Consider the following 21,998-nt stretch of genomic DNA (forward strand, 5'->3'; position numbering starts at 1 on the left):
TGATTATGTTTTGTCTTTCGTATTATGTTGGGGTTGTATCCGTTTTCGTGTGCTATGTATTTGATTGTGTTTAGCTCTTCTTTGTAATCATGTTGGTTCATTGGTATGTTGAGTAGTCAGTGTACCATTGTTCGGAATGCAGCTTATTTGTGTTGTGTTGGGTGATTGGATGTGTCGTGTATGTGTGTTGTTGTTGTGGGTTTTCTGTAGACTTTGAATGTGTGTTTGTTGTCGACTTTTGTAATTGTGATATCTGGAAAATTTATGGATTTGTTGTTTTCAATTTCTAGTGTATAGTGTAGCTTTGTGTGTATTTTGTTTATGTGTTGATGTAGGTTTTGGATCTGTCTTTTGTTTCCTTTGTATAGTATTAGTATGTCGTCTACGTATCTGTGCCAATATATGATGCTGTCTGCGTGTTTGTTGTTGTCTTTGTTTAGTATGTATGTCTGTTCTATGTGGTGTATGAATATTTCTGCTAGTATGCTGGAAATGGGTGATTCCATGGGTACTTCACATACAATAACAAATATTACACTCAAACCGAAGGCCTACCCATGAGATCACCCATTTCCAGCATACTAGCAGAAATATTCATACACCACATAGAACAGACATGCATACTAAACAAAGACAACAACAGACACGCAGACAGCATCAAATATTGGCACAGATATGTAGACGACATACTAATACTATACAAAGGAAACAAAAGACAGCTCCAAACCTACATCAACACATAAACAGAATACATCCAAAGCTACACTACACACTAGAAATTGAAAGCAACAAATCCATAAATTTTCTAGACATCACAATAACAAAAGTCAACAACAAACACACATTCAAAGGCTACAGAGAACCCACAACAACAACAATACACATACACAACACATCCAATCACCCAACACAACACAAATAAGCTGCATTCCGAACAATGGTACATTGACTACTCAACATACCAATGAACCAACATGATTACAAAGAAGAGCTAAACACAATCAAATACATAGCACAAGAAAACGGATACAACCCCAACATAATAGACAACATAATACGAAAGACAAAACATAATCACAAAAAACATAAGAATACAACACAAACACAAGAACACAAAAAATACATCACACTAACATACGAAAACAAAAACACACACAAGATTGCAACCTGATTCAAAAAATTAAATTACATCACATACAAAACAAATAATACTCTACAAAAACATCTCTACACACATACAACACCTGCAACAACTTCTACAGACAGACAGATCATTTCAAACACGTTACAAAGAACACATCCCAGCCATAACAAAATTACAAAACACTTCCACATATGCAGAACTCATCACAAATGCTAATCACAAATACAGAGACATCAACACAGATATGGAAATTCTACACATCTAACCAAAAAGCCAGAAACTAAACACACTAGAACAATACGAAATATACAAACACATAAAAACACATCCAAATGAAATTCTCAACACACAACTCAATTTCAGAACACACACTCTTCGACTCTACATTACACTACACAAACACACCCCCACAGGAAACAAAACAAAAGACGCCAAGACCAGCAACAACCAGTTCTGGTGATGGCTAAAAGCAGGCCGAAATATGTTAACAAGGTAACATAAAAATGTAATACATGAAATACATATAATACGTTTTCCTTTTAATTTTATTAGAAAACACTTTCTGCAGTATACCTTTCAATAAAAGTTGTAAACCATTCACAATAAACAGATTCACTTCTCTTCATCCGCATCTTTCAATTCTTGCACTGCTGTTACTTTTTACGGGAACTATTTCTGTTTTCCAAACTGCTTTATGCACGGTTGCAAGCCCAATATTTTCATCTTATGCCAGTTTATGCAATGATTTTGATGGGCTCTGAAGCATAAAGGCAGAAATGTTTAGTTTAGATGGCCTTCCAGTTCGTTTGCCATCTAACACCGAGCCTGTCTCTCGAAATTTCTCAATAAGTCGACGTACTGCATTGCAATGAGTTACAGTTATTTCTGGGAATTTTTCAGCAAATGCCTCCCTCACTGAATCTGTGTATTTAGCATCTTGTCAAAAGACGTATTCAACAAGAAAAGTATGTTTCTCAATTGAAAGAACCATAATTAACCCAGATAAGACTGACGTCCTATATATAGGACATCGGACGTTTTATTTTTTTAACATTGTTGTATAAGATTTTCATAGTTGGCAATCATGATACCATAATCCTTATGTGTTATAAATTGCCTCCAATTTTTTTTCTTATGTTCAGTCTGTCATAGTCATTGCTGTTAACATATTTGTGTGAGCAATGGCTGTGGAGCAGAACATGTTGTTCTCGAAGTCGGTATATATCACATGCTATAGATATAATGCTTTTGATATTGATAGGGCATACTCGTGTGATGTACTTCGTATATAATAATTCATAATTAGATTACATTTTTTATTTAGTGTTATACCATATCATGGTAAAGTTAGGTGTACTACATGTAGTACGTCAGTCATAAGAGGGGACATTTCGTGAGACTGATTGTACTCATGTTATTATAGGGGGTTTTTACTAAATGAAGCCTAAAATGATTCAGGACGACCAAGTTGCTATATCTAAGTGCAATAACATTTCCATCACCATTTTATCACCAAAAAATGCGTGTGATAACGTAACTAATGAGGATTCTGGTGATGAAAATAACCCTACAATTGACAATATACCTGGTAGTCAGTTGCGAGCTGAGACGAAAGTAACCCTCAACACACAAGGATGATTATGATGACGAAAGTCATAATGGTGATGATGAACATAGTAAAGGCGATGGTGAGTATTGCAGGAGAAATACTAGTTATTCAGCAACCGATATATAGATGAAGAGAAAGAATAATAAATTTAAATTGGGAAGAAGTTGACATACAGCAGGGAAATACTATATTTTTCAATTTCTGTGCACACAGTTTCAAGATACTCTAGAAATTTGAAGAAGAAAATATCAGTGAAATAGCCCAATATTATATATTAGTACCAAAACATCAATCTGTACAAAACATCTATTAGAAGCATGAAATGGTACTTTGGTCTGCATTGATGTAGCAGAACAAAATGCATGGCAGCTATACAAGATAAACTCCAACGAAAAACTCGATCATCTTGCATTTCGCAAACGTCTTGTCTTATCTGTTCTCGAATCCACTGCTCGACATGTACAGTCAAGCGGTAGACCAGCGGCCATCAACTCACTGCACTCTCGGGCTATTGTCTCTTACCCGCAGGTGCATTTGTGGCTGCTGGTATGCTCTCTACCTAATCCTGCTGCACTTACCCTATACCCATTTCAGCGAGTGCTGACGACCACTGCGGTAGACCATCTGATCTAAGACTGAGCAAAAAGATTCAAGGTTTGATGGAAGTAATCATTTTGTGGTATCTCAAGAAAAACAAACTCGATGCAGACAGTGTCACACAAAGACAATAAAAATATGTATGAAGTGTGATGTTGGTGTACATGTAAAATGTTTTATCACGTATCACACACCATAAACATTCTCGAAAAATACAATAATCTTATTGTGTGTGAGTGATATTATAATTATGTGTTAATTTCATGTATTGTTAAGCTAAACAATTTATATATATTAGTGCTAAAACGACTTATGTCATATAATGTTTTTGCATGGGGATATGATTGACATCCTATATATAGGACACTGAAAATCTCGGATACTATCAACATAAATATAATATTTAAAAACAGCTTTGTTATGTTATATCAATTACAATTAAATAATTAATACAAAAAAATCGTATTTTTTTAACAAAAAATAATTCAGTCCTATCTGGGTTAAAAACGTAATTAATAGTTATTTATGGTACTTGTGAGGTAAGTGCATCTTTATTGCACGAGTGGAAAGATTTAAGCACGAGGCGTCAGCCTCGTGCTTAAATTACACGAGTGCAATAAAGATCACGCTCACAAGTACCATACATAATTTTATCCATGACCATAACGAAAAATTATGTTTTATAAAAGAAAATATGTTGAAAATAAGTCCTCATGTAATCACATACCATGGCATGGATTTTAGAATCAATACGTTACTAGGTAGGTCATGATGTAGGAGGCCATGATTAGTAAAGAGTGGTATCTAAGGCGTTGGATAAATAACACATTATAATTAATTATATAATTTTAATGTATATTTTTCCACTTTAAACGTGTATTTTCGTCTTTTTGAAGTTTCAGGGATTATTTAGAAGTGTTCACGGAACTAATGTGATTAAAATAATTTCACATTTTACTTCTGTAACCTTAAGATGAATATTAAGACTTAATTGATCATTGTGTCTGTTTAGCTCAGTTGGCTAACGCGTGTTGTTTTAAAATCCTATAAACCCAACTTCGTAGGTTCAAGTCTCCTCGCATCCCAAAAGGTATATTATTACAAAATTTTAAAAAGATGCATATTAGATATGGATGTAATGTACAAATTACGACGTAGCAGATAGAGAAAAGAGAAGGAGATTGAGTGTATGTATATTTAAGAAATGATAATAAAGACGTAGAGGTAGTGACTTCTAGTAACTAATATATTAACTTCTTGAGTAATAGTTCAATGGAAAAGTACACGTGTGTACCCAGGTACTAGGAAAATACTAATGAACTGTGAGATGAAGTTCAAACTGTGAGGTAAAGTCTTTATCTCACTAGCGAAATAAAGTAATGTTGAATAAAAACCCACTTTACAAACGCAAAAGTATTTAGTAAAGGCATGTTTTTCGTTATGGTCATGGATAAACAATTAAACACAGCACCAATATCGCTTTTTCAATAGCTGTTTGCCAATTGAACTAAAACAGTTAAATGCCACGCAACAATGGAACAAATGAATATAGAAAAAGTCACACAACAATGAACAATCAGTTCTACCTAATCTACATTTGTTCTAAGTGCACAGCGACTTTCCGAACGCATTGTATTTTAGTGTGGTGTCAGTATTGTATAATTAGTTTCATATATTCCCCCATTTTTGTACAGGTCCTTCTCCTCACACTGATGGAAATATATGGATATATAATTAATGAATTTTGTCTTACCAATTGTGACTTATCCTCTGATTGAGGTTCTGGCTGATATGTACATATTTTATCAGGCAGTACATCTTGCTTGATATATTGTGTCAGAGAAAGAACAATTGTTTTTATGCATCTGAAGTCGGATTAGTGTAATATGTAGGTAGTCGGCGATGTATGCAATGGAGAAGGAAAGGAACTGGGTGCTATACTCCATTATGTCCTGGCGTAGTTGGCTCATAAGTGATGCCTTCTTGGTATCACTTGTAAGATTCAGACCTGTCTTCGAACAGTTGACTAAACAAGAACAACAACAAATGTGACTTTCAAATTGATGCCTAATTTTTTAATTTTTGTTGAAATTACAAGTTATGTTTAATTTTAAAATGAAAGTAGGCCTATTCAATCAGTGCATTCTACTATTTCTCACTTATGAATCCGAGACATAGACACTTAACTAAGAAAGCAATTCAGAGGCTGCGGACAATACAAAGGAGTACAGTTAATTCCCGATTTACCACGAAAATCATCTGTAGCTGCATTTCGATTGGCAACAGGCCATGATTGTTTGGCCAAACACCTGCATAGAATTGGAATATATCAGTCCCCTAACTGCCCATTGTGCAACTCAAACCAAGAAATGGATTCAGAACACCTCAAAATCTGTGCTTCAGTGGCTGACCATGATAATATTTTTGAAAAATATTGGAGTGCAAGAGGTCAAATGACTTTATTGTCAAACGCCTGGCATTAGAAAACAACAACATACAAAGGAATATGGAGAGATGCATGTTAGGCATTACAAGGAGAGACTGCAAAAGAAATCAATGGATCAGAGGGCAAACAAGAGTGGAAGACATCGTAATAAAAATTTAAGATCTTAAATGGAATTGAGCAGGGCAACTAGCAAGAAAAATGCGTAAGAGATGGTTAACAAAAATTCTTTGCTGGATTCTGAGAGATATCAAGAGACTAAGAAAACGACCACACATCAGATGGACAGATGAAATTGAAGCTGTTGACAAAATCCAATTGTAAAATAAGGCTTTAGATAAGAAGAATTCGAAGAGATTTGGTGAGACCTTCATCCTGCAGTGGATTGACAATGTCTGAAGATTGTATGTGTGCACATGTGTGAATGTGTATAATTACTTTAACTGTATAATATGTTAACATAGTAACAAACTCTAAATGAAAAAAAAAATAGTACCAGTACATTATTATTATTCTGTATAAATTGTTTTTATAACAAGCATGTCAGATATATTTTCCTTTATTTCCTTCAAACTAAGTTAATTTGAATGGAGAGGCTTGCCCGAAGCCTTATTTCCAATTTAAAGTTATCGTTATAAGAGACTTTAAGTGAAATACGTGAGGAACATTGTTTTGTTTTGTGAAAAGTAGCTCTACTTTTTTTTATATAAATGCATACATAACAACCAGAAAATTATTTAATTTTTTTAACTTGCCCGAGTTAAGAGAATTTTTATGCTACATATTAAGGACATTATAATTTAGTAGGTATTACATATTTCAATAATACTCATGTAATATGTTATTTTGTGGAAGTGCAACATTGTACAAAGTATTTCAGAATTCAAACGAAAAAAATTCATCTGATTATAGAAGGGTTGTAAACAAGCAATTTGATATAAGGAACCCAGGATCTCTGACGAAAAATATCTGAGTTATCAGTTATTAAAGTTATATACATTTGATACTCATATTCTAACTTTAAGATGAAATAGAGGCGTGGAATGGTATTCATTAGTTCCGGACCTTATTAAGGATTGCATGAAGTCCAACTGTTAAGAACTAATCAAACCACATTTTAAAAATTTAGCCTTCACAGAATCTGTAAAATTGTGGCAAATAATGAGACACCACGGCACTACACTGTTTGTTTCACCCTCATTCGTTTTCATTATTGTACCTATTTTAGAATGGAATTATCGACATGAGGCTCTGATTTAACGGACAATGTGTCAGATCTCAGACCAAAAGGTAGTTAGAGTCTGACTGTCGTAGTTGTTTTTTTAACTCCAATACCTCTTATTTTATTGATGAGATATCTTAATTCTTTCTTTTCTGAACCACCTAAATACGTATTGTAGTATTTATTTATTATCCTCTCGGCAAGAGTATACTGTATAGTACTAGTCATTGGTTCATCACTGTTGACTTGAGATCAAGTCAGTCGTATTGGACTCATGGAGCTCAAGTATTTGTTAGAAACATGCTCGCATTTGGTTGCAAGTGTGATGAGTGTATGACCTTTTTATGTTCTGTATTATTATTTTAATGCATTTTTGTCCCATTTTAATGTCTAAGTTGTATGAAATTCGTTGTACATAATATCTAATGATTAAGCGAGAAAAATTAATAAACTTCAGAAAAAGTACTTGATTTATTGCAGAAAAATAGTCTACTTATGGCAGAGGTCGTTACTTTGAACAACTCCTGTAACTTATTTTTCAACTGACATTGAGTAGTAAAAGAACAATTTTTTTTCCTTCATTACAGTATATATAATACTGTACTGTATAGTAGTAATTCCTGAATATTCCTTACTTTCTCCTCTAAGGAAGACGAAAAGGGAAATTTCTTTCTTTTCTCTTTATCCAGTTTGTTAAGATATTTTCAATTAAACAAAGTACTGGTATGAGCCACCAGCATAGCTCAGTCAGCTGAGATGTTTGCCTGCTGATCCGGAGTTACACGCGAACATGAGTTCGATTCCCACTTGGGCTGATTGCCTGGTTGGTTTTTTTTTTCGAGATTTTGCCCAACCATAAGGCGAATATCGGGTAATCTGTGGTGAATCCTCAGCCTCATCACGTCAAATACCATCTCGCTATCACCAGTCCTATCGACACAATAGCTGAGTAGTTGATACAGCGTTGTTAAATAACCAACTAAAAAATACTGGTATGCACAAATTTATGTACACTACAAGTTAATTGATAAATATAGTGTGACTTATCCTGAGTAATGGATATGCATTTCTCAAACTACGACAAAAAACTGATTACTTGGAAAATTAAAATAGAATTGTCTCGAGTTTAATTACGTAGTAATTATAAAGCTGATCGTTTTTGCAACAATGTGGAATTTATTTTTTTAACTGTTGTGAACATACACTGCTGAATATTGTTGTTTTCCCTCCATTTTCTTTCACATCTATGATTTTTTCAAAATTGTCGAGTGTACTACAATTATTGCACATCAGTCAGTCACAAACATTTTTAGATATTCTATTGGTGAATTGCTTATCTTTCTTTTTGTTAATTCAATAACATCATTTCTACAGTTCAACCCTGTCATTTTACCACTGAATTTCACTCAAAAGATGCCTTTGTGTTGCAAGAGCCTTGATTGATGACATCCAGAGTCTCCGTTATGTTGCTGCCGCCATACAAGCACTATACACCACAGTTCAAGATGCTGTGAAATGCTTCAGAAAAATTCAGAGCTACGCGAGAAGACCTGGATCAAGCAAAAAACGTAAAACTTCGAATCTTGATGACTGATTTATTTGCCAGTCAAGTTCTGAGAAATCAGAAAACAACTGCGGTGTAAGTCCAAAATCGACTGCAGCATGTGTGGGGTGTCAGCGTGAGTGAAAGGGCGGTTTGGAGACGATTAGGAGAATCCAACCTACAATCACATTGATCTGCTACAGAATCAATACTGACTGCGCAGCATCAAATGACCCGACTTCACTTCACTTGTCAGCACTCAGAATGGATGATGGACGACTGGAACAAAGTATTGTTTTCTGACGAGTCCAGGTTCTCACTGAGAGTAGGTAGAGAGTGTGGAGATGACCTGAAGAGCATTACACAGAATGCACATCCTCTCCAAGAACTCTTTTGACGGAGTTTCCATAATAGTGTGGACCGGCATCTCCTCTGAATCTCATATGGAATTGGTGTTCTTCGAGAATGGAAATCTCAATGCTCACTGCTGCATTGAGGAAATTCTCACTCTTCATGTTGTACCATATGCTCCACATATTGGGGACGAGTTCATTTTTATGCATGATAATGCACGCCCCCATGCTGCACACTGTGTATCAGAGTATCTTGGCATCGTGGGGATTGTTCAATTACAGTGGCCAGCACGCAGCTCTGACCTAAACTCCATTGAACATGTATGGAGTATGTTGGGTAGGTGCATCCGAAGTCAGGTTCCTGCTCCAGAGACCCACTTCAACTGTGTGCAGCACTTCAGGAGGAATGGTATAGTATTCCACAAGAGGAGCCATGCTGTGATCGAAAATATGCCCAGGAGAATGGCGGCTATAATTAGGGCCAGAGAGAGTTGTACGAAATACTGAGCATATGTTTCACGTGAGTTATGCATTCTGTAATTTTTGTAGATGATATCTTCCCATTTAGTTAAGTTTAGTAAATTGTAATAATGGTGTAAAATTTGGATCAAGTGAGGGATTGTAGTGCACTTATGCGTATTTTTCTAAAAAAAATGGTGTAAAATTAGTGTTAATTGTCTTATGTTTGGTATAAAAAATGTATAAAATTATAAATTCCACATTGTTGCAAAAACAATCAGCTCTATAATTATTACATAATTGAGCTTGAAACTTAATTTTATTTTAATTTTTCAAGTGATCGGTAGTTTTTGCTGGTCAGTGTACATTCTTTCTTCACCCTTCTAAACAATTATTATCATTATTACGTACGTTACGAAATAACTAGATCTGGCATTTTAATGTTACCTCATCCTCTGACAGAAACCATCTACAATTTTTACCAATTGTGCCACAGATATATAGCAATATTGTATCCGACACATTTCCAAATGTATTGCTATGCCATGTGGACGTTCAATCAGTGGCATACTGGCCCAAAAAATATTTCACGCATTATATGCAAGTTTGAACCCACAGACCCTAGTTCCCTATCTCAAAATACTTAGCTAGTACCCTTCTACAACCTCTTAAATTTCTTCGATTGAATTCTGAAACCTCCTGTATAATAAGACTAATGACATATAAGAAACAAATTAATGCTGAACATACCTGTGTAATATTTCAGCAATGTCACATCAGGAGGAGAGCCAGTCGACACCAGCTCTGATCCATGTTCCAGAGGGCTATGACCCTGATGCCCCCAGTACTTCACTGGGCATAATCCCTGAGAACAATCTTCTAGAGAGCTACACACGGCTGTCAATTAGTCTAGAAGAGAATGGCTTGTTCAAGGTAACAATGTGTCTATATGTAAGAGAGACCAAGGATTCCATATAAATTTGTGATTGGGCGAAATCTTATGGGACCTATCTGGACTATTTTAATCTCCCTAGTCATCTCCTTATGTTGGAATATGAAGTATCTTCAAATAGGAGTGTCCTACTTTTAACATATAACAGCTGTCGTGTTTATGAAGCTATTGCAGTCATATTTTCCCATTGTTGACAAATAATCATGGAACGTTACACCATTCCACAACATGTAGAAATCATTAAAATTGATCATTAAAAAAGTCACCCGTTTACTAAGCATTCTGATTCCAATTCTGAATCATCTTAAGATGAACATGGGTGTGCCTCATGTATGTTGAGTGTATATGTGAATCTGTTCGTTGTTTCTTTTTATTTATATTTCATTTGGGTTTTAAATTTGTATGAGGACTATGGTTATGAGTTAGATGAGTTAAATAAGGAGATAACTAAGTAGGTAAGTGACATGAGACCAAGATGTGTAACAATGTTAGTAGGTTAGTTCAGGGGATAGCTGAGTGACATGAGGCCGAGGTATGTGACAGTGCTAGTGGGTTAGTTGAGGGGAAGTCTAAGTGGCATGTAGTCGAATACTCCGAATTCAATTATTTAAGTATGTTTTCTCTCCCATGTATATTGTGGAGATGCCGAATTGTCACCTATGGAATTATATTGAAGAGTGGATGGGTTCTGTTCCAGAATGGGATATTGTGAAATAGTTTTGGTGATATCCTATTTTCACTAAGAGTGGATAGGTTCTGTTCCAGAATGGTATATCGTGAAATTGTGTGTAATTATTGGTTTTTAGATAGTTTTATTTACTTGTATTAGTTTACGTCAGCCATGTTGTGACATCACTGCCATCATGTTGTAACATCATCATTTGTTAAACTTTACGAAAATTAAGCGAAATCCTACAATAAAAGAATGCCCTATACTATACTACACTATATTATATTATATTCATTCATCCAGTGTTCTGCCCAAGAGCAGGACTTTCACTGAAAACCTAGCTTTTGTTCAATCTTTCCTATTTTCTGCCTTCCTCTTTGTCGCCTCATATGATCCATATATATTAATGTCGTCTATCATCTGATATCTTCTTCTGCCCCAAACTCTTCTCCCGTTCACTATTCCTTTCAGTGCATCCTTCAGTAGGCAGTTTCTTCTCAGCCAGTGGCCCAACCAATTTCTTTTTCTCTTCCTGATCAGTTTCAGCATCATTCATTCTTCACCCACTCTTATTATATTTATTGCCACCAACCTGTCCCCAGGTAATGGTGGTCCTTCACATTTGTGTATTAGGTATCACCAAAACTATCACATTAAGATCTTCTTATTCATATTAGATATTGTTATTTATACCTTGAAAAAATAAAATTATTATGGATAGTCCAATTATTTCCATCCTTTTGCTTCTACCAAATTACCTCCGTGTAAATCTCCAGTAATGTGTCATTTTTGTAATCTAATCAATATGAAGGTATTGTCCTATTTAATTTTTCAGGCCTTTCTTTCGTATCAGTCCACAAGATTCAAATTCACTATAACATACTTCAACATGATTTAATACTCTTTTTGATGTCACCGCATAAGCCTTGAGATTTGTACATTCAAATAATTTATCACATAACTGCATCTACGCTAATGTCATTTATATTGTATCAACCTTAAAATCAGACTGCTTGCAGAACACGATTATTTGGCCAAACACTTGAATAAAATAGGAATTTACACAAATCCAAATTACCCTCTATGCAACAAAGAAGAAGAAATGACTGAAGATCATCTCATAACCTGTGAAGTTCTACCTGATGGATCCAATGGATCCACCACAGAGAAATATTGGAGAGCAAGAATGCTAATGGCTTCGTTGCCAAAGCCCGGCATTAGATAACAACAACAACAACAACACCTTAAAATCAGAAGCATCATTACACTTTACAACACACTGTAGTCTTTACCTTTTTTGATTATTCTTTCATAACGTCACTACGCACATGAGTTTGTCACAGTTCCTTTCATAGTCTTTACATTTTTTAACTTAGTACTGGTCTCACATTTTTGTAATTCCCACCCTATTTATACACTTCAGCCTTCACTAATTTACAAATTTAGTCTGCTCTATATAATTCCGTCTCCAGTCATTGCTTTCTTATAAAAACATAAAATGTTATAACATTGATTACATCTCTTCATTCGGTTTATTCCTTCAAATCTGCACCATCCTAAAACACAATATTTCCTTCCTTCCAAACACTTGCTCCTAAGGCCAATAAGATTTCCGATTTTTCTTTTCCTCCAACATTAGCAGGCTTCCATTTGGTGACAATATCATAAACTCGTTTCTCTCTTCTCCCCCCAATTAGTTTAATATATAAATATGTACGAAATTGTATGTTACTGTGTAGAAGTAAGATGTAATGGTAATGATGCACTGTAATTGTAAGAAATTAAATGTGATTTCTTTCTGTATTGTAATAGTAGGAGGAGATAACATTATCTTCGTGCTTGACATTTTTTATACTAAAACATGAATTCATCTTTTTAGCTAACTGTTTGTGTGATTGATAAATCATAACATGCTCAGCACAAGAAACTCGGAAACCAATGACGTAATGGAAGTTTCACAACTTCACTTCAGGGCTCCAGTCGATCCTCTTCTAGCAGTGCAACCACGAGCCACCATATGACCCTGGAGGAACTTCGAGCTGTGAATCGTTATGCTGAAAGTACCAAAAGTTTGTCGTATCTGCCGCAGGTGAGGTCGGGTCAGACATCAAAACAAGGTTAGCGACTGGTCATTTAACCTTTCCTTTTCCCCTTCATTCAACCTCTCAACCCCTTTGTCTCTATTAACCTAATGCAGTTGCTACATTTCATGAATTGTATCCCATTTTGGACTACATTTTGAGATAAATGGAAAATATTGCATGTCCACAACGTCAATTACACCAAGATCTACCAGATGAAATTGTAATTGCTATGTGAAAATACTTAGAAGTCCTAACATAAATCACATAGCCTGTACCCATATGTCTGTCCTCAGCAGTTGTTGTTTGATTGCATGTTCTATTAAGTAATTTATAAAGCCTGATTTTGGCAGATTGAAGTGTCTGCTGTTTATGTAAACCTATATTTCTTGCTACATCATGTCTAGATGTGTTTGCAGCCATATTCTCCACATTCTTGCCTATCTGTTGGCTGCATGAAACACTTTGGCTCTCATTTCGATTTTGACTAGTTACAAAAAGGTTGATAAAAACGTTTATTAAAACTGTATATCTGTAACACATATCTCAGTATTTCATAATATGTACATTTATATACCTGTGAAAGTAAACTTTTACTTATAAGTAGACAATAAACTTTGAAGTCCTAAAAATTAAGTTCTACTTTCCATCATATAAGCTCTGAAATTAAAATTAGAACTCAAAACATGTTAAAAAAAAAGGCCAAATGTTATGAAGTAGAGAATTCATTGATACCTTTTTATTTACATGAATATTGATAGTAGTAGTAGTAGTAGTAGTAATAATAATAATAATAATAATAATAATAATAATAATAATAATAATAATAATAATAATAATAATAAAACACGGAGTACATACCTATTTGGTTTTGTCACAAAGTTAAACTTCTTATGGTCTCACAGTACATAATTAACATTTTGATGTTTTCAGTGACGTTTATCACGTAATATTTTATGCAGATTTCAAACTTGTTCAAAATGCAGTTGCAGTGGACCAAATTCATATTCCAAATTGGACAGTTTCTGCATTATACAAAATTAAATAAGTCTTAAGAATATAATTTATATGATTATTGCATAAGTTCCCGCTTGGACTGATTACCTGGTTGGGTTTTTTCCGAGGTTTTTCCCAAACGTAAGGTGAATGCCACGTAATCTATGGCGAATCCTCGGCCTCATCTAGCCAAATACCATCTCATTATCAGTAATCTCATCGACGCTAAATAACCTAGTAGTTGATGCAGCATCATTAAATAACCAACGAAAAAAAATTACATAAGTACATGTTTATGAGTTAAGCTCGACCATGTTGGCTAAAGTACGTGATGCACATATTTTTACAATATTATTATTATTATTATTATTATTATTATTATTATTATTATTATTATTATTATTATTATTATTATTATGTGAAGTGTATAAGATTTTTCTGATGATATGGTGTTGTTAGTAGAAGGGAGATGATACTGAGAGATATGCTACTGCAGGGCTGGGCAAAATACTGACATCCAAGTATTTCAAATACAAATACAAAATACTTCAAAGAATAGTATTTGAAATGCAAATACAAAATACTTTAAAAAAATTAACCAAAATACATTTGCATTTCAAGTACTCAAAATACATTTGTATTTCAAATACCCGATACAATATATAAAGAAATAAGAATATTACCGAAAATCTAAAATATTATATTAACATTAAAATTATTTTTATCTCGAAGTTTTATATAAACACTGTAACTGAACATTCTTCCTTTTCTCAGTCAACAATGAAATTGTGCTATATATGAATACTTACTGCTCCCTTTCAAAAATGCCAGTTTCTCAAAAAGTTCATCAGGTAAGGATCCCCGTGCTGATGAATGAATAAATCCTGCAAAACAAAACAGTCTTTCTACAGGTGCAGAGGAACACAAACTTGTATTATACTTCATAAAAGCTTGTTTCTCCGTTGGCTAATTCTCTAGAGTGCACAGGGTTGTCCCTTTGCCATTGAAGAATTGTATGAGCTCATACTCCGCAGTAGACAAGTTCTTTTCTTTTTGCTTTTCAAAGTCTGTTTTACTTGAGTTGAAAACATAAAAATTGTTTTCATCGTCTTCATCGTCTGAACTGACCAAAGGTGTAGCAGAGAACTGCTCAGCTGATTTCACACACATATTCTGTATTTTGTTCTTATCATTTGGTGAGGCAGTGCCAGGTAGCCATCTCATCTTAAATGATGGGTGGAAACAAGCTGCCAAAATAGCTCAATTTGCTTCTAGGGTCAGATCAAACATCGCTTTAAATCTTGATGAAAGCGAACTCATTAGGATTGGAGTTACTTGGAATAGATGGCGTAGATTACTAGATAACATAATATGTAATCTGTTTTTGAGGGAAATTAATGTGTATAGAAGTTGGCTGTAATAGCACGTCTTCTCATTTTGCATTAAATCAAGGGTGACGGCAATGGGTTTCAGAACTGCACACTATTCTTCAAGGTACTGAAACTCAACATCTTTGAAGGTTGACAATCCCAGTTTTTCACATATACAGTTTATATTATGTTTGAATTGCAATATTTGAGAGATTGAGTCATAAAGAGAATTCCATCGAGTTGGGCAAGGAAACTTTAATGAATATTTCAAGACATCTGATATAATTTCTGAGGATTTGGATTTCCTAGACGCATTCCATAATGCTGAACACTTAGCAAGTGTTGGGTGATGGATCCTTGATGCTGTTGGAGATTTCTTTATGGCATTAAGGAAATCAGTTGTGGCAAGAAAACTAAGTGTATGGGCTAGCACATCTGAAATGGGTAGGCAAATAAGACAGAAGTTCATTCTTCAAATACAAATCCAAAACTTGAAGGACAAGAAGAAGAAAGTATTTTGAGTATTTGAAATACAAAATACATCAATTTTATGTATTTAAATACAAAATACAAAATACTTTCTAAAATCCTTGCAAATTACAAAATACAAAATACAAATGTATTTCAAATACGTATTTGAAATACTGTATATGTATTTCAAATACTGCCCAGCCCTGGCTACTGGAGCTAAATGACAGCTCTGAGCAGTATGGGTTGAAAATAAATGCAAATAAGACGAAGACCATGATCATAAGAAGAGAAATGAAGAAGATAAACTTGCGAATTCTAAATCAGACAGTAGAGCAAGTGGACAGCTTCAAATACTTGGGTATGCTATAAGCAGTAACATGAACTGCTGTCAGTAAGTCAAAAAAGGATAGCGATGGCCAAGGAAGCATTTATAGAAAAAAGAGCGTCTTCTGCAGAACTCTGGAAAAATAACTTAGGAGTAGACCAGTGAAGTGCTTTGTGTGGAGTGTGGTATTGTATGGAGCAGAAACATGGACATTACAATGAAGTGAAGCGAAGCGAATAGAAACATTTGAAATGTGAATATGGAGAAGAATGCAGCATGTGAAATGGACAGACAGAATAAGAAATGAAGCTGTGTTGGAAAGAGTAGGTGAAGAAAGAATGATGCTGAAACTGATCAGAAAGAGGAAAAGGAATTGGTTGGGTCACTGGCTGAGAAGAAACTGCTTACTACTCCGGAAGGAATGGTCAATGGGAGTAGAAGAAGATATCAAATGATAGACGACATTAAGATATATAGATCACATATAGAAACAAAGAGGAAGGCAGAAAATAAGAGAGATTGAATAAAACTGGGTTTGCAGTGAAAAACCTGCCCTTGGGCAGAACACTATAATTATTATTTGTATTATTTTCATTATTATTATTATTATTATTATTATTATTGTTGTTGTTATTATTATTATTATTATTATTATTATTATTATTATTATTATTATTATTATTATTATTATTATTATTATTATATAACAACTAATGCAAATTTATAGAAAGTATAATAAATCATCTACGTCACACATCTGTGTTGTGGATTGCAATTTTGAAAAGGTGAACACTTTTGTCTATTTTGGATCTTCAATGAATGAATCCAATGAAATGAAGGAAGAAATTAATAATCGAATTCAAATAAATGATAACAAAAAGATGCTATTATGTCTTGTAAAATGTTTTAAATCACAACTTTCCACAATCCTCTGATTGAGGTTCTGACTGATATGTTCATCTATTAACAGGTAGCACATCTCACTTTATGATATGTGTCAGAGGAAGAATAATTGTTTGTATGCTTCTGATTAGTATAATATTTAGCTAATCGACGATGTATGCAATGGAGGAGGAAAGGAACTGGCGACCCTACCCCATTATCTCCTGGTCTAGTTGCCTTATAAGTTTGTGCCTTGTTGGTATAGTAGAGGATGCAAGACCTGTCCTGTAACCTTATTATGTGCTGTGTTAAATGACCAATGTATATGGAGAGGGAAGATAAGTTTTAGTCTGAGATGAACTTCTGTGTTGATTGATTCATATAATATTAAGCATCATGAAACAAACTCTTTTTCTGATAGCCCATTCTTTCCCTATCGCACAGTTGACATGCGAGGTCTCGCCTCCTCATCTGTATTACTTGTGAGGCTCAGACCTGTCTTCGGACAGTTGACTAACGACAACAACTTTCCACATATGACACAAAAAATAGACTACAGAACCCTGGTGGAACCAATATTAATCTATGGAAGCGAGACCTGGGTATTGGACAAAATCTGATATATGAGTCATTGCACGTCAAATAGTACAAATTGAAAGAAAATTTGACCTTCATATCCGCGATTTCGCTGAAATCAAATTTACATATTCATTCTGTGACTGAATATATGAAACACGTGTTTTTTTTATTTGTGCCTCTTTTGATTATTTTGGTAATTAGGAAGCATTGAAGTTCCTGAAATATTGCACACATCATTGTAGTTAATTCTGAATATTTCTGGTACTAGTTGTCAGAGCTATACGATCTTTGGCTCATTTTGAAGGTCAAAATACGTACTCCATTCACATGTAAAACAAAAATCAATTCTAATCTCATCTTACGATGTTTGGTGACGTATACACGTCCGTTGATGTGACATATTAATGAATTTAAATACTATTATAGTCACAATCATGCCATGGTATGAAAGAAAAATTTTCACAACCTCAAGCAGGAATCGAACCTGCGACTTCCTGTACTCCGGTCAGGCGCTCTACCACTGAGCTATCGAGTTCGTCTCACGCCAAAGGCTTGGAATTATCCTTTCATATTGGCGACACTGTTATAGAGTACTGTCCATAGTGTCTGATGAGATTACATTTGTAAAGTTTCTTTCAACCCATAAGCAGTGCTGACTAGATCAGACGCTATGGACAGTACTCTATAACAGAGTCGCCAGTATGAAAGGATAATTCCAAGCCTTTGGCCTGAGACAAACTCGATAGCTCAGTGGTAGAGCGCCTGACCGGAGTACAGGAAGTCGCAGGTTCGATTCCCGCTCGAGGTTGTGAAAATTTTTCTTTCATACCATGGCATGATTGTGACTATAATAGTATTTAATTCATTAATAATAATAATCATCATCATCATCATCACCATCATCAATAGCATTACACTTGATGTGGGACTCAGCTTCCTTAAGGATTTTCTTCCAGACTGTTCTATTCTTAGTCACTTCCACCAATTCTTTATGCCCACTTTCTTTACATCCTCCAACACTTCATTCATCCATCCACCGAAGATTGGGTCTTCCAAACCTCCTGCCTTCTAATTTACATTCTAATGTTCTCTTTACCACGTTTTTTTTGCTCATTCTTTGAATGTATCCCGTCCATCTTAGTCCAGATATTTTGATAGAGGTAACTGTAGATATTGGTATAATTGAAGAGCTTGGTGAAGAAGGGCCTATCCTACTCCTCCATCAAAATCAATTTTTTTGCAAAATATGGTAGTAGGCACCATCTAGTATGTACGTTCACGAGTCTCTTGTTGTGGGATATACCTAACCTTGTTATTTTTGTTATTGAAGAAGAGGAGCATAACTCACTGCTTACCTTCCTGGTGGAAGAAGAGTCTTTTTTCTCAAAAGTTTAAGAACGTGGGATATGCCCTTCTTCCACCAAGCCCTTCAATTCATTATTGTGTCTAAGTTTCCAGGTTCCATTTTCATTAACTGGTACATATATTTTTCTCAAAATTTTCCTTTCAAAAACTTTCAGTTTTGGTATGAAGGGGTAAGAATGATATAGTCCTAAGCCACACAGACAAGATTTTACAGGAGTGTCCGATGTTATTAGATACGGTATTTTAATTTCTTTGGCGTATATTTACGTCATCTGTTGAGTAATTTTTATAATAGTTTTCTAGCAGCTTCCTCTTATATGTAAGAAGTGAACGTGACAAAAAACATTTTTGTTAAAAGTGTGGCTTTGGACCCCTTCATATGAGTCAGTCCATGTCAAACCAAACACTACGAAACATGACAACTTAGTATTTGCTCGAAATTTTTTTATGCATTCCCTAGATTAAATTAAATAACCCTTCTGTATTATTTAGTTATTTATTAAATATTATTTTTTCCGTAAATTTACGTGCAACTTAATATGGAAGTCATTATTCTGAAGATTCTATAAATCATAGACATTACATGTTTTTATCATTTTAAAGTGCAGAATTGGACTCCTATGCTCCATAGCTGTGGACAGTACTCTATAACAGAGTCGCCAGTATGAAAGGATAATTCCGAGCCTTTGGCATGAGACGAACTCGATAGCTCAGTGGTAGAGCGCCTGACCGGAGAACAGGAAGTTGCAGGTTCGATTCCTGCTCGAGGTTGTGAAATTTTTCTTTCATACCATGGCATGATTGTGACTATAATAGTATTTAATTCATTAATATGTCACATCAACGGACGTATATACGTCATCCAAACATCGTAAGATGAAGATTATATTATTATTATTATTATTATTATTATTATTATTATTATTATTATTTATTATTTTTATTATTACACTATTTACTCGATTATAGGACCCTCCTAATTTTTTAAAGTATTGTTTTTTGTATGTGAATATTAGAACCATAGGAAAATACCGGTATTAGAATTCTAGTGCCATATTCTAAATGAGACAGAAACTATAACTTTTTTCAGAAAATCGTTGTCAAGAGAATACAAGAGATCCCTAAGTCAATAGAGAATGGTACATGAAATACCATTAGGTTCAGCCCAAGGACAGACCACCACCTTTCAGTAAATTTTAGCGAAAGCAATGAGTTTGCAGGAGTGTGGAAGCTGGCCATTCCATTTATCCTTTCTACCTGATCATGCCTTTCAGTATAACAGCTCATAAAATCAATAACTATCGGTAGTATTGTGCTTGAGTTGAGTGGCATAGTGCTCTCAAGTGCCTTGTACGATTCAGATCCTATATAACAAAATGAATTCTCGGAAAAGCTATACAGTTTCATTTAAGTTGGATGTTCTTGAAAGTTGGATGTTCTTGGATTTGCCATGAAAAATGGAGTGCAGACTATGAGTCATGAGTTCTCAGTGCAACCAAACATGATTGGATACTAGAGAAATCAGTTATGTAGATTTAAGCTTCCAAATATCTTTAGATTTAGGCTGTGTTAGTGCAGTACAATAAATCTTTACTTAGTTATAATCTAAGTCAGATGTCTCAATAGGGCCTTCTCAGAGCACTTCCTCCTCTTTCTCTTTTTCAATGTAAGAGTGGAACAAGATGCAGGATAAGTTCGTGTATCTCCGGATGACGTCATTGACCGCGACGTTTGAATAGACATCTGCAACCGCTACGATGTAACAGTCAGTCATTGTGTCCATCTCCGAGGAAAGAATGTTCTTATTACCGCAAATGTATGAAGAAATAAAAGCTTTCATAGGGAAAGCGAAATTGTGGGAGACGCAAGTTTCAGTGGGTAACTGTTACCACTTTATTAATCTAAAATTGTTACCTGATTTGAATCAAGACCAGTGTAACAAATATAATGAAATACTGAAGGACTTGAGAAAAGAATTTCAGATCAGATTTAAGATTTGAATAGTTCTAATTTAAAATAATTGCTTGTGAATTTCTAAGGTGTTTAGGTTATTTTTAATTATTGAAAACATTACGAAATATATTATTTAACTATTATTGTAATTAATATATTAATATTAGCGTAACGTAAGAATACTTACTTTAACAACCAACAAGTTTTTATTGTAATTTTATTATTATTATTTAATTGAATTTTATTTTATTAAATATAGTATAAACTTAAAAAAAAGAGCGATACCAAAAACCTTTATTAGAAATGAAATATTGTTATTGTTTGGTCAACTGTTCGAAGACAGGTCTGAACCTCACAAGTGATACCAACAAGGCACCACTTATGAGTCAACTAGGCCAGGAGATAATGGAGTTAGGTGGCCAGTTCCTGGTGCTTAAATAATTACGTAACATGTATGGTTCTTCATGCTTCAGATGTCTTCTTTTTACTCATAGATAGTATATAATTAGAAAATAAATGTATTATTATTGTTATTATTATTATTATTATTATTATTATTATTATTATTATTATTACTGCAAACTACTTAAGAAATTCCTTCCGAAAACAACCGTCTATTGTGACAGTACAACTCAAAAGTGCAGCTTTGTGGCATTTCTCTCGCGACAGTTCAACTTAGCTCGCTCATGCGTGTGACATTAATCAGCGATCGGCTATCTTCGGGTACTGCGCTTATCTCTTCAGCTGACTACGTTATTTATACTCGCTCTCTATAACAACTTTTATGCGTTGGCCTTGAGACGCCTGATCTAAGTCCTCAAATTGCATTTTCATGTTTCTATATACTCGATTTTAAGAGTTGATGTGTACATAAGACCCTCCCAAATTTAAAGACAAAATTATGGTGAAAATTGGGCATCTTATTTTCGAGTAAACAAGACGATGGTGGTATTATTATTATTATTATTATTATTATTATTATTA

General features: G+C 34.4%; 1 protein-coding gene across 3 annotated transcripts in view; it reads left to right on the plus strand.

Annotated features, from left to right (window-relative positions):
- The window catches only part of RhoGAP71E (Rho GTPase activating protein at 71E), a 180,203-nt gene that overhangs the window by 125,833 nt on the left and 32,372 nt on the right, over positions 1-21,998 (plus strand). For 2 of the 3 annotated variants that reach the window (XM_069828628.1, XM_069828629.1), the window contains 2 exons: positions 10,137-10,303; positions 12,965-13,081. In XM_069828628.1, the coding sequence (XP_069684729.1) occupies positions 10,137-10,303; positions 12,965-13,081 (284 nt within the window). Of the gene's footprint in view, positions 1-10,136; positions 10,304-12,964; positions 13,110-21,998 lie in introns of all 3 variants that reach the window. The other variant, XR_011332625.1, reaches the window with a different exon arrangement.

The sequence above is a fragment of the Periplaneta americana genome, chromosome 6 (assembly GCF_040183065.1).
Source record: "Periplaneta americana isolate PAMFEO1 chromosome 6, P.americana_PAMFEO1_priV1, whole genome shotgun sequence".
NCBI classification, from domain to species: Eukaryota; Metazoa; Arthropoda; class Insecta; order Blattodea; family Blattidae; genus Periplaneta; species Periplaneta americana.